The 13,442-nt window shown below is 36.6% G+C and overlaps 1 protein-coding gene across 15 annotated transcripts in view; it reads left to right on the forward strand.

The window, feature by feature from the left end:
• The window catches only part of LOC105035750 (uncharacterized), a 33,330-nt gene extending 22,961 nt beyond the window's left edge, over positions 1–10,369 (forward strand). For 12 of the 15 annotated variants that reach the window (XM_019847421.3, XM_073258079.1, XM_073258077.1 and 9 more), the window contains 3 exons: positions 7,230–7,714; positions 8,030–8,148; positions 8,229–8,489. In XM_019847421.3, the coding sequence (XP_019702980.1) occupies positions 7,230–7,678 (449 nt within the window). In that variant the 3' untranslated portion in view covers positions 7,679–7,714; positions 8,030–8,148; positions 8,229–8,489. Of the gene's footprint in view, positions 1–7,229; positions 7,715–7,935; positions 8,149–8,228; positions 8,490–8,975; positions 9,143–10,066 lie in introns of those variants that run through there. The other 3 variants (XM_029262040.2, XM_019847427.2, XM_019847426.3) reach the window with 3 other exon arrangements.
• Positions 10,370–13,442: the final 3,073 nt, after the last annotated feature.

Raw genomic sequence — 13,442 nt, forward strand, 5'->3', positions numbered from 1 at the left:
TTGAAGTCTCTAGCTGCCTCTCTCTCTCACGCTCTCATCCATGTTCCAATCCAGGGCTTCCACATTCTCTATTTTTTTGGATTAACATTTAGGTTTCATGCAAGATATCGATCCACCATTGGTAAAGGAGACGTATCAGGTCGCAACAATGTTGGCAACTGCATTGTCGACTGTCTGATAAAAAGCAAAAAAAAATGAAAGAGGGGGAACCCTTGTTTCAAACTGGAGGAGGGCGGAGGCCCTCCTCCGATCTTGGCTGCCCTTAGCCTTCCTTAACGTTGGCTCACCGGTCGTTGGAGAGGTGGCGGCATCGCTGTCCATTCGGAGGCCTCTAAGGGCCTCTGATGATCTGCTAAGCATCTCTCCCTCTCTCTCCTTCTCTCCCTCTGCCCTTATTGAGCTTGGCAAGAGCTTAGATGGCCTGCGACGGTCGTTGGAGGCCCTCTCTTCCTCTCCCTCTCCTATCCTTTCTCTCTTCTCCTCTCTTTCTTCTCCCTCTCTTCTTTGTCCTGTCGGTTCGGCCCGGCACGAACAGTTACGGATCCATATCAAATCGTACCGTCGGCTGGCTAACATGGGGTCTGATTCTGATTCGTCGATCCTTGGTATGTACCATTTGTATCGAAATTGACAATGTCAAAAGAATGAAAATCCTTGGTATTGGTTGGAATGGTTCAAACCAAGATCCGCAATCTCGATATTGGGTACTGTATCGGTATCTTACTGGTGCGGTACCCTACGATTGCTATCATGCAATATGCATCTTATACCAAAATAGCTTCTTAACGATATTTCTTAATTTTTGTTTGGTAGGCCTCGATGTAGGTCGGTATACTTACATACGAATCGGTACGCAACTCAGTACACCTTAGTATGCCTTGGTACAGGATGGTACACCTTGGTGTGGGGCGGTATGGGGCTTGTATCGACTCGAAGTTGAGTTCTCTACTAGTTTCCTCTTGGTACAGTAGAGTACCTCACATATTGGGCAGTATGGCAAACAATAGTCGAAACAATATCATTGAACTAGTATGGCCAGTACATATTGATACATATAGTTTCTCAACATCTTTGTTGGTTCCTTTTTCGAATTTTAACTTTTGAACTTTGTATTTGTTACATTATTGTATTTGTACCATTGATCATATTATGATTTTAGTATTTTCTTCAAAGAATGTTTGGGAATCATTTTGAGGTTTTACCTAATTATTAAATGAATTTTGGTGCTTTATGTTTGTTCTTTTGCAACATGTCCTTAAATCTAATAAAGCTTCAAACCTTGGTAACTTAATGGCACTAATGAAGAGCGTTGTAGTTTTTGTAGAAGGTTGTGTGGGAAAATGCTCCCTTTTTTCGGTAAGTAAGAGGGGAAGGAAACCTCCAAGATATGCACAAACAAAATATTCTTCATGTTGCATGGATGCTATTGCAATTGGAAAAATAATCGTAGTTTCATGCATTTGTTGTTGCCTGCAACAATATAGACTCTGGAAGTTTGTAATCCAAATAATACTTGGAGCTGCTTGTTTCTAGTAAATCTATTGCTTTATCTACAACATTGTTAGCTTCTTGACCTGTTATGCTCCCAATCCGAAATTGAGAGTTGGGGTAATAACAATCGTCGCATGCGTATACAGAATTCTATCCACAAGCATGTAAGGTATCTTATCACGATATTATAAAGCAAGCAATAGAATAAATGATCAATTAATTAAGTCCAAAATTTAAGTAACTGAAATCTAAGCTTAATATATCACAAAATTCCAAAAATATTCAATAGTCTTGCATCAAACTTTAATAAAAGCGTATTCTAAAATAAAGAACCAAAATTCTTTTTCTAATCACCCCTCTCCTGAAGCATATAACAGTGCTATCTTAGTTCTTAAGATTTGTAAAAATAGTAAGATATCGAATAATGAGCTAGACAATCCTGTAGCAATGAAATATTTTAACTAGATAAATCAAGCAATAAGATAGTATTACTTTTACTGAATTCTAGACATGCAACATTATTAAAACATTATGCATGCGATTTCAATCTTTCTAAAATTGTAATTTTCATTTATAAATCTAATTTCTTTCAAAACATCAAGTTCATCTTATTAGCCATGAACTATGACCACGCTTATATTCTGTGATTGGGCCAGACAACGATTCCAAAATAGTCAAAGTGCTAACATATCACCTCCATTGGCATGGCATTGATATGTTAATATATAATCCCTACTGGAGAGATATTGAGGTATCGATGTGTCAACACACAATCCCTACAAGTGGGATATTGATGTGCCAACATACAATTCCCACTGGCAAGGTATCAATATACTAGTGCATAACCTCCACCGGTAGGGCATTGATATCTAGTCTGGCTGTGAGTCCAAATCCATCTCAAAATCAAATTCAGAAATATGTTTGATGTTCCAAATCGAAAGATTCATAAAAGCATGCGGTTATTGAAAACGAACCGAGCATAATCCATATTGAAATCAATATGTTTGATCATGAGTCATGTAATATTATAGAAAAAGACATTCGATAATAAACACCATGCATTTAGTTCATAAATCATGAATAATTTGATTAAGAAAATATTTAATAATTTATTGAAAAATTTAGAAAAAGACTTATGTTACTTGTGAGTAGGATCAACCGACAAATCCAGTTAACTCCAAATTCTCCTTTAAAGCCTCATATTTAAAATTATATTTTTATAAGAAATTTAGCCATGATTATTTCAGAAATAAGAATCCCAAGTCCCAGCCCCTTAATAAGCTAGCTAAGCGGAAGTGCTCGACATCCCGGTTGGTCCCAACAAGGTAATTCCATCTAATCAAGATTAGACTGGGACGCAGATAAGTCAATAGAGATTGAGGATATGGTTTGCCATACCATCCCGTACCTCCCGCTATAGAATATACTGTACCATACCGGTCTTGAATCATTACCCTATCTTATACTGGACCAGCATCCAGTATGCTGTCTTGTACTGTATCGAAATGCATACTGACACTATAATAGGATGGTATAGATACAGGGTCTAGTATTGAGATGACGGATCTTGATTGAGGGTGATCAAATCTATTAGTGTCTAACAAGGACCAGAATGGAGGCCAGCACGTTGCTCGATGGCCATGGATCAAGACCCTCCACTAGGGTTGATCAAGGTCATTGTCTCATTGAGGAGATCTCTCCATTGAATCCAACAAACCTTAGAGAGACAGTAGAGAGAGAACCCATGTATAGAGAGAAATGAGAGAGTGAGGAAGAGAGAGAAAGAGAAGGAACAAAGACTTTCCAATAAAGGGAGAAGCTTGTGGGTGGTGATTGCCAGTTGGAGGACTGTTAGTTAGCCACTATGAATGGCCGGCGGCATCAAGCAACCAATGGCACAAAAACAAACTAGAAGAAACAGCCGCAAGGTTTGCAATCTCGGTGTTGGATCCCATGTTGGGACCATTCTATTACATTGTTGGTATACGATTTGATATGATACGAGACAGCATATCAAGTGTCAGTATGATATGATATCGGTATGATATGATACGTCCCAAATTAGACGGTACCGGGTGGTACGGCAGATCATGGCTAGCAAAATAGGGGATGGGTGGATTCCCTAGCTTTAGTCGCTTGCTAGCGGTTGAGGCTCTAGCAGGTAGCTCGATCGACATGGGAAATCAATTGAAAGATTTATCGGCAAGCATCGGTGATGCAGATGGGTGGAAAAGGAAGAAGACCAGATCAGTAGGGGAATCGAGCAGGGCGTCCCCTTCTTGACAAAATCCGGTGGTTTGCCGGTTGGAAATCAAAATCTAAGGGAGAAAAAGGATGGGATACATGATTTGTTTAAAAATTAGAGGCCCTTACATTGGTTTTAGGCAGTGTTTAGGTTGTGATGGTGGCGGAAGTTGTTTGGTCAAAAATTGAGCAACCACCAGTGATCACCACTTTGAGGCTGAGATCTCCGATAGAGTGGTGGAAGGGAAGCCTTGGTCCTTCAAATAGAGCCGGAGGGAAGCCCCAAAGTCCCTTCTGGCATTGGACTTTATAGAAGAAAGCAAGGAGCAGGGCAATTTTTTTTTGTGGGCTGATTCTTTTATCTGGGCCAATCAAGCGGATTAGGCTCAGTTTTTGATTAGGCTTAAATGGGTTGGATATTACATTGTTCTCTCTTAAAAAGAAATTTCATCCACAAAGTTTTTATACTTATAGTTTTGAAGAGCTAGGGATATTCATATATGATTCCATTCTTCAATTACTAAATAACTTAAGCTTTTCTCTATAAAGGCCTCCAAATCAAGTACTTTTCAAATCAAGGTTAGTGTTTCTATCCCTTTTCAAAATAATTCAGTTCACCATGCTTTTGCTGTGCAACTTTGATCTCAACTTACCAACACACCAATGTCAAATCTAGGTTTCTAAAGTTTCCTACTTACACAACATATATTCCTATATATTAATCCTTATAAACACTCAGCGATCCCAATCAAAAGCCTTATAAACATTTCCGAAATTTTGAAAGTCCATATTTTTCTTATGACAATCAATTAAGGAATGTTAGGCAGTCACTTAATCCATCCTGCTATATAATCTGAAATCATGCATCACTAACATTGTTTGATATGTAAACATTTTTGTTTTCCTATCTCCTGTTCTGACCATACAAGTCTTATCTATATAATCATGAGTCAGTATGCCCCCTACTGAAGATTCAATGCATAACTTAGCTTTCATAGACTCACACAACATGGTAAGTCATCTAACAAAAGCAGTGGGTATGAGTAGCACTTGAATCAAACAGCATGCAAGAATAAATATTGGAATTGGATCAATACCTGTCACCATTGCATAGAAGCGCATCTTGTTCTGTGAGAGCATAAACTGTTACTTGGGTCTAGGGTTTCAGACTTCTATCCTTGTTTTGTTCAGCTGTCTGAGCAGACAAATACTTTTTTCTTTTGTAGACATTTTGCTATTTTGTGGCCTTTCTGACCACAACCAAAGTATGCACCCATGTTCCAATGAATCATTTGCAGCATATTTTCTGTCACATCTGTAACATTTATTGCTATTTGTCTGCCCAGAGTTATCACTTGCTGATCTCTTGTTTGAACCCCTGGTGTTTCTACTGCTCTGCTCCTGATATTTAATCTAGTTGCTCATTTGATGGCATATGGGCTATACAAAATAGTCATAGGTATACATGAAATTTATGTCTAGGACTTCAAGGAAATGTGATCAAACTGTAATCATGTAATGTCACTCAACCTATGCATCTGGTTACCTACATCCAGATTTTGGATCCTTTTCAGCTGATCTACAATATCCTAAAACATGAGAATTAGATGGATCCAACTTTGGACATACAACCAAACCCATGTAATATTGTCATGAAAAGCCATATTGTATTCTAAACCATTTCTAGATTGAATTTTTTTTAAAATTTTTTTAATACCTTATGGAAATCCGGTCTGCAGATTGATGGCAGTAGGTAAGCCTGTTCTTTTCTTAAGTATGAAGCCTAGAAATGAAGGTAACATTGTATGTGAACTTTCCACAGCAACAACACTATATAGGCTTTTCATGGTACCAGAAGGCATCAGCTACAGCATGTTCTCAATCTTTTAGACATAGTTGCATGTTACCTAGAGCTTTTGTATTTATTGGTTTGAAGATGCATATAAATGTGTTATGGTGTTAAATCAACATGATTTGTACTTGGAACACTTAAAACTATGCGCAGCAGATAAACTAGGCTTGTTAAAATTTGTCATGTAGGGAAAATATTGAAAGATTAGCATATCCTAGCGCGGTAGCAGCTAATCTTTTGATTTACTTGTATATCTTTCAATGTAACGCAAGCCAAGTGTCTAGTGCCTGCTTGGCAATGCATGATAAGCATATCATGCCTACCCTTACCAACACTGGCATGATAAATAAATTTTCAGTTCTTGGAAGTTGGCAGCCAGAATGTTTTACTAAGCGGACATGGCTCTTACTTCAGAATCTCTCTTGCTATTAACAAGGGCACAATATGCAATAGAGGGATGCTTCATATTGAGTTGATGGAAAAACCTTGCTTCACCTGCATAACTATATCTTTTGTTTGCTCCCACAACTGCTTCCTAGTGCATTCATCCTGTTTTTAATTTAAATATTTCTTTTCTATCTCAGTCTTGGTGCACTGAGCCATTAGTTATTCGCTTTTGAATTTCTAAGTTGTTATAATTTCGAAGTTCCAAATGAGACATGCTTTTATTTTATAATACCCAGTTCTGATTTTATTGAAGATTCTTTGGGGCTAATTTTTCTTGATATTCACTTTCCAGCTTTTATATTAGACCACCCGCTCACTATTGGAATAAAGTATGGATGGAACTATTTACTTTAAATGGAATTCAGGACAAATCATGATCTGTTGGTAGTTTGGAGTACAATTGTAGTTTCTAAATTGTGATATCATGGTAGTTTAGTAGTTTGGAAAGCCACCATAAAAATGTAAAGCATCTTGCAACAAGGACAATACCCCAAATATGAAAACTAATATGTATGATAAGCATATTTTGAGAGTACCACATGTTCAGACATAATCATCCTGGCTGTAATAGAATATAGATAAGATTTTCTTTTTGTGGTTGTTTGTATTTGGCTTTGAATTTCCATTAGTGGATTTCAATGCCTATGCTTGTGGTTTGACTGATGCTTATTAAAATTGTATGCTTGCATTTTGACTGTTGCTTATTAAAACTGTAATCTCAAATTGATTGGTCCTTCATTATTTCTACTATTATTTTACTTGCCAAACATGAGGTTTGGTTTGTGAAGATGGAATTTCCATGGAGGATTACACAAGTAATATGTTTGAATTTGTTAGAGTGGCAATTGATCATGTTCTTTATTTCTTTGTGTTGCAGGTGTTTTAAACAATGAATTACTTTGTCTTTGCATAATGTGCAAATATAAGTTTTCTAATCGATCATAACATAGATAAAGAAAGTGTATAAAAATAAACTCCAGCACTGAGTTCCACTGGTTGTTTATGTTGTGATTTTCACAATTACATTTCTTCAAATAGCCCAGCTATCTCATTGCCATTCCAGATGGGTACTTGCATCCTTTGGTTCAAGAGATGCTACATCTGGTTGTAAAGAAAATAATGGTCTTCCATGTGTATTTCTTCATTTTTATATTCTTTTCATGTTCTAACCATATTTCTGCTTTTGCTAATGTAGGTGTGGAAAGAATTGTAACTAGCGTGGACTTGAAGAGAGAAGAAAAACCTGACTTTCTGAATAAGGAATCCATTTTGAATAACGAGATGAAAGATGTGCCACAGGAATTGATAAAAACATCATCCAGGAAAGACTGCATGAGTTCTTCTGATTCTGAGAAGATTCAAATTAGTGAAGGCAACTGTGTGACTTCATCAAAAGATGCATCAGATGCACTGTTGAAGACATCATCCAGGAAAGATCAACTTAATTCTTTAGATTCTGTTGGGAAGATATGGATCAGTGAAAGCAACTACGTGACTTCTAGAAGGCATCCTGATACTATAGAATCATCTATCATAGAACTGGAGGAAGTTGCAAACAAAATCAAATGGCTTAAGGGATTTTTACGATATGGGTTTCGATGGTCAAATAAAATGAAACCTTCATGGAGGTTTGTGGAGAAGTGATGACCACTTAAACAGAGATGACTTTATATACATCAGGTATTCATAGTCATTATAATCTGTAACTTGTCACCCAAGTTGATATTGTCTCCTTAATGTTTTACTTTGAATGTTGAATATCTGGGCCTAATATTCAGTTTACAACTGCAACAAACTCCTTTCAATTCAGCTAACTCCTTATAAGATGAAGTAAAATATATATTCATTTTGAAGCTCAAGATAAATTGAGCTCATTTATAACCTGAATTTCTTTTATGCAGAACCATTTCTGTCTTACAAATTAGGTTTTCGATGGGTTTTTGGGATTTCATCGTCGATACCACTTAATGATGCCATGGAATTGGTTTGAATCAGGTTTTTGGGATCTCATTGTTGATACCACTTAATCACTGATCAGCATTTTGTTGGAGCTGAATGGGTGGTCAGAAGACATGCACAACAAACCATAAGAATGGGATTACTTCCATCTTGCAGTGAGATTCCTCTCCATACCAGACTCATTCATATGATCAACTCTGCTCCTGTAACTAAAATCTCAACTTTCATATGCCAGGGTAGAGAAATCAGGCTCATAGGACAAGAATGGTTGAACATGATCGAGGGAATCCTTGAAAGAGTATCAGATACAGATCAATAAAATAAAATTTCTGGCAGGTGGCCTTGCCCAACTTGCTAGGGAAGATGGCAATGCAATGGATTGGAACTCCCCTTGAGATCATCTTATAATTGACCAGTTGTTGTATCAACTTGATTCAGATGAATGGAATTAAGTTACTCATATTCCACTATGAATAAAGTTCACTTGCTTTCATCATCGCATGTATCTAGTTTTGACCGATGACTTGTATGGTTGACTAGTTTATAATTGTTTGGTCCATTTTATTTGGAACATCAACCTAATGTAGGGTAGATTAGAAATTTCTTGAGCCACTAATTACCATGGGTTAATGTGAAGAAAACCTTAAATGATGCCCCCAATATGGGCCATATATGTGAGATCTATAACATGCTAAAATGGCAAATGCCATCCTATGTCATGCAATGTGATCACATGGAGTAATGAGCTACTTCATGAAACAAGATCACAGTGGAGCACCTTGGAGACAATCCACCCGCATGTGTGGTATATGTGGTCATGATCAAGCTGAACATCAATTGTTTTTATCCAAGTGAGATTTACCATATATGAAGTTTCAGCAATGCATGATATTATAATAATTCATTTGCAATTTTTGTCATTTGTTCTGAAATGTTTGTTGTGCAACAAAACAAAAATTCAGGTGATTTCCTTCTTTTGCAGCATACTAAAAGCCACCAGCAAACCCAACATGGTGAGTTTTTCTGGCATTATTGGTTACATGGTCTATAAATCATGCAATTCTGATAGGACAAGATTTGAGATATGTTTCTCATATTGTGGGAGGCTGTATATAAGTCAAAGTTGATGGAGACTGGAAGGTGGAGACTGTAAGTAATCCTTTTTGTTTTTACAGTCTTGTCTTGTCTTGTTATATAGAACAATGTGGGACTTGGCTCAGTTGTTTCAATTGAACAAGCCGGTGAACCTTTATTTGCATAGGAAGATAATAATAGAGTTTGATCTACACCATTGTGGCTTACACAATGAAGTTTCTCATTCTGAAGGACATGAAATTTTGTATATCAAAAAAGGCATGAAATTTTCCTTGTTATAGCTGCTAAACTTCTTAAGGTGAACTTAATCCAGGTTTCCATCATGATGGTCTGAATGCAAACTGATCTTTGTTTTTTCTTCGAGACCAAATTGTACATTCTAATTAACAAGTCTCATAGGTTTTGTGACACATGATATATATGTTTCTATAAAGCCCAGGTGCAACAAATCATTACTATTGGTTGTACATGGGTACTGTGATTAATAATTGTGATGAACCAAGATTTGCCTACCATACCAAACCTGACAGCATATCGTACCATACTAGTTTGGTACCAATATGTGATATGGAGAGAGTATTGACATTAGATATGCCAGACTGGCTTCCTATCGATATAGTAATAGCTTGATATAGTAATAGATTGACACCGGTATGGAGCCGGGTAGTGGGCGAATCTTGTTATGAATTGTTTGAAGCTGCACAAGGGGTTTAGGTAGTTATTTAATAGCACTCCTAGGGCAATGCCTACTGTCTCTATAGATCCAAATTTCTGCTTGTTTTTTTTGATAAAAAAACATTTATAAGGTTGTTATAAAAAGATTAGTTCTATGAATTTGAAGGATCACAACTACTGAGCAGGGCCGATTTTGTGAGAACAAAATAGTAGTCACATAGCTGCATGTCTTTTTTTTCTTCTCAGCCTAACCAAGATGTTATCTGTAAAGATCATTATTTATTTGGAATATTTGCATTGCAGTGTTAATACGATTCAACAGAAACATGGCCCTAGAATATTCGTATGTCGCTTGGACTCTCCTGATGGTTTTCTTCTCTGCAGAGGAATCATTCTGTATTGGCATCTGATGCTCACTTTTATGGTGTATCTGCAATATATGTGCTGTAATTGTTTCAGAATGTCATAAACGATGCACTCTGGGATATCAGCCAGTACAATTTAACCCATTTGCATTTTTACCATTTTGTTGTTCTTCTTCTTGTATTTTGATGGGAGGATTTGAAGCGATGTGTTTCATTGGGCAATCAATATTTTCTTGATATCCATATTGTGTTCATCCGATCAACAGAAGCTGCATTTCTGTACAATTGTTGTTGTATAGATCCATATCTGTGCTATTCACATCTGTTTTCCTAAGAAATCATAATGTTTGTCATACATGTTTCCTGCAACTATTTGCTAGGTCTTGGCCACAAGCAATGCATCATGTCAGCTCCCAAGAACATTGGGATTATTTTTGTTATTTAACTTTAAAAAGTCCTACTTTTTTATTTTTATTTTTTTAAATCTTACACTTAAGATGGGGCCAATGTAGAAAAGGGGAATCGAGGAGAAATATCTATATTATATTTTAAACCGACAGTTTTGAAATTAAAGAAAATTTCTTTGTAATCTCGTGTCATTTTTTTATCGAGAAGGTTCTTCTGCTTGCGTGAAGAAATATGTTAATTATCCGACCAGCTTGCTCCACTGCATTAGTTATCAAATATATGTGCCGTGTCTTCCTCGTAATCCAATAAACTCCAATCCCTTTCCACTGAATAAATGTGGGCTCTTATAACTTTTTATTTCGACTTATAAATAGATTGGACTATCCATCTCTCTCTTATTCAATTCAAACATATCCAATCTATCCTCCTCCCTCTTCCCTTTAAGGTGTATTTGGATACAAGTTTGTCAAAAGATTACAAGGTTTATGGGAACATATGGGTATGAAAAGGTTGATAGACATATTCAATATATTATGATGTTATAGGCTTAACATCCATCCTCATGTGGGTGTCCAATGTCCCGTGGGAAAGCGAGTCCTTTTCCCTTTACCACTGTACTTAAGTAAGCAGAATTTTATTTAAAAAAATAATAATAAAGTAAATTACAAAAAATCCTCTTAAGATTAGAGCTAATTTATATTTACATCCAATAATTTAAAAAATATATACTTATCTCTTTGAGGTTTATTTTTATCTAATATTTTTATCCAAGATTTAACAGAATATTGATCAAATCGTTAGATTTCAATACTACATTAGCAAAATTTTATCAAGTGAAGAAAATAATCTTAAACACTAAATGGGCTTACCAAATTAGGGCAGCACTTGATTGGACTTCCACTAAAAGACAAACCAACTATTTCAATTAGAATAATATTAAAATAGAAAATTAAGAATACTTTGTTTTTTTATTTTTAGTGGGGGTGGGTTTGGGTGGGGGGGGTCCCGTGGAGAGAGGGAGGGAGAGAGGCAGAGGAGGAGAGGAGTAGGGGGGAGAGGAGAAGAGTAAAGGAGTAGGGGGAGAGGAGGAAAAAGTTATCTTCGGGGGAAAGACGGTGAGGGGGTGAGGAAGAGATAGAAAAAGATTGATCATCATTTTTTAAATTAGTTTCTAACTATCAATGTAAAAAGAGTCCAAAGAGCTACTCTCTTAAAACGGTCTTTGGTCTTGTACCTTGATGGATTGAGTTGATTTGTAAATGGATTTTTTTTTTTTTTCAAAGATTAATGGTGCCTAAGTTATATGCCTGAAGACAGTAAAAATATATCAAGCTGGCATGTTAATTTTGATCTAAGATCTGCTTATATGAGCCTTCGGATCAGTTTAATAAGCTCATCCATCATGACTCTCATTTTCTCTTCATTGAACCTACTTGATTGACACGATAATTACAACATAAAAAGTATTTCAATGTATAACAATTAACCTTTCTTATTAAGAATTTGATGCTTTCTATGTTTTATTTCAGAAATAGTATTGAGCTCAGTAATTGCAAGAATTCAACCCAATCAATGCAGTCGATCCCAAGTCCAAAGCAATTAAAGTACTTATGGAAGAATCTTAGGGTCATCACAAGCCACCATAGGCTTATCACGAGCAGCCACAAGCCACCCAAAGCCAACCACACACCAACACCTGAGGAGGAAGATATTGGGCAGCAAAAGAAGTAAGAAGAAGAGCTAATGGGGCAGCTAGACTCTTTGGACAGGGACCTAAGGCACCGCAACCAGCTAAGAATCTTTAAGGCAGATGTGGGGAGGCCTAGGATTTTTATGAAAAATTTGTATGGCACTAACATACAAGGAAAAGTAGGAGGAGGTAGCCTAGCAAATAAGGAAAGGAATTAAGCTTTTTATGAAAGAATTATGGGGTGCCAAGGGCTTCATATGGAATGGAATAGACAGCCAAACAGAGGAGGAAATAATGATGGGAGGTAAGAGCACTTTGAAAGGCTTGGGCGGTACAATGGGGAAGACTTTGAAGCTTATAAAAAGGCTTGAGCTGCACCACGATGGAGGCATTCTCTTCCATTCATTCAGCCATCAATGCTCTAGCTAGCCTCCATTTCCATCTCCACGCCACCATCCCTCATTTCTCCACCAAAACCTAGCTTCCATAGCCTTCATCCTCCAAACCTAAGCATGGGTAAAAATCTAAAGTCCAAAGGCGTCCGAGCCAAGAAGACTGAGATGACGGCAGAATTTATGGAGAGCTAGAACCTCTTATCTCGAGAGAAGAAGATGAAGTCCTGTAAACAGATTCGTATTTTAAAGTTCTGCTCCTTCTTGTATCTCTTTTATGAAGTAATAATATTTATCTTATATTCTATTATCTCCTTGCATACTTTATTTTATGAATGATTGTATAGTTTTTACTTCATAAAAATGCACCATGATCTAAGAATACGACACGTGCTAAAGAGAGATAAATTGTCACAATCTTAATCCTTTCTTTTGTCTTGTGAATCTTTCGGACAACTTACACTCTGAAGAGACGAGCCGTGAACCCAAGGGTATGGTTTGTACTCGATAGGGATAGGTTATACCAAACCCTAATCACAAAAATTATATTTGCATCATAAAAAATACAAAAATCTATTTACAACATCTGATTCAGATTCTCCTGAGGTTCTCTTGTGCTTGGTCATCTTTCTAAACTAATTAGATCTTGTTTTACTTTTCTAAGCCTATTCTTCCTAGTTTTTACAATAACTTAAAATTTACTTTTCTTAATTTGAATACAACTTAGCCTAAGGTCTATGTGGATTCGATCCTGATTCACTCTATTCTATGTAGTAGTGAATTAGAGTATTATTTTTCGTTGCTCGCGACAAACGACCAAATTT

This window comes from Elaeis guineensis, chromosome 5 (genome assembly GCF_000442705.2).
Source record: "Elaeis guineensis isolate ETL-2024a chromosome 5, EG11, whole genome shotgun sequence".
NCBI classification, from domain to species: Eukaryota; Viridiplantae; Streptophyta; class Magnoliopsida; order Arecales; family Arecaceae; genus Elaeis; species Elaeis guineensis.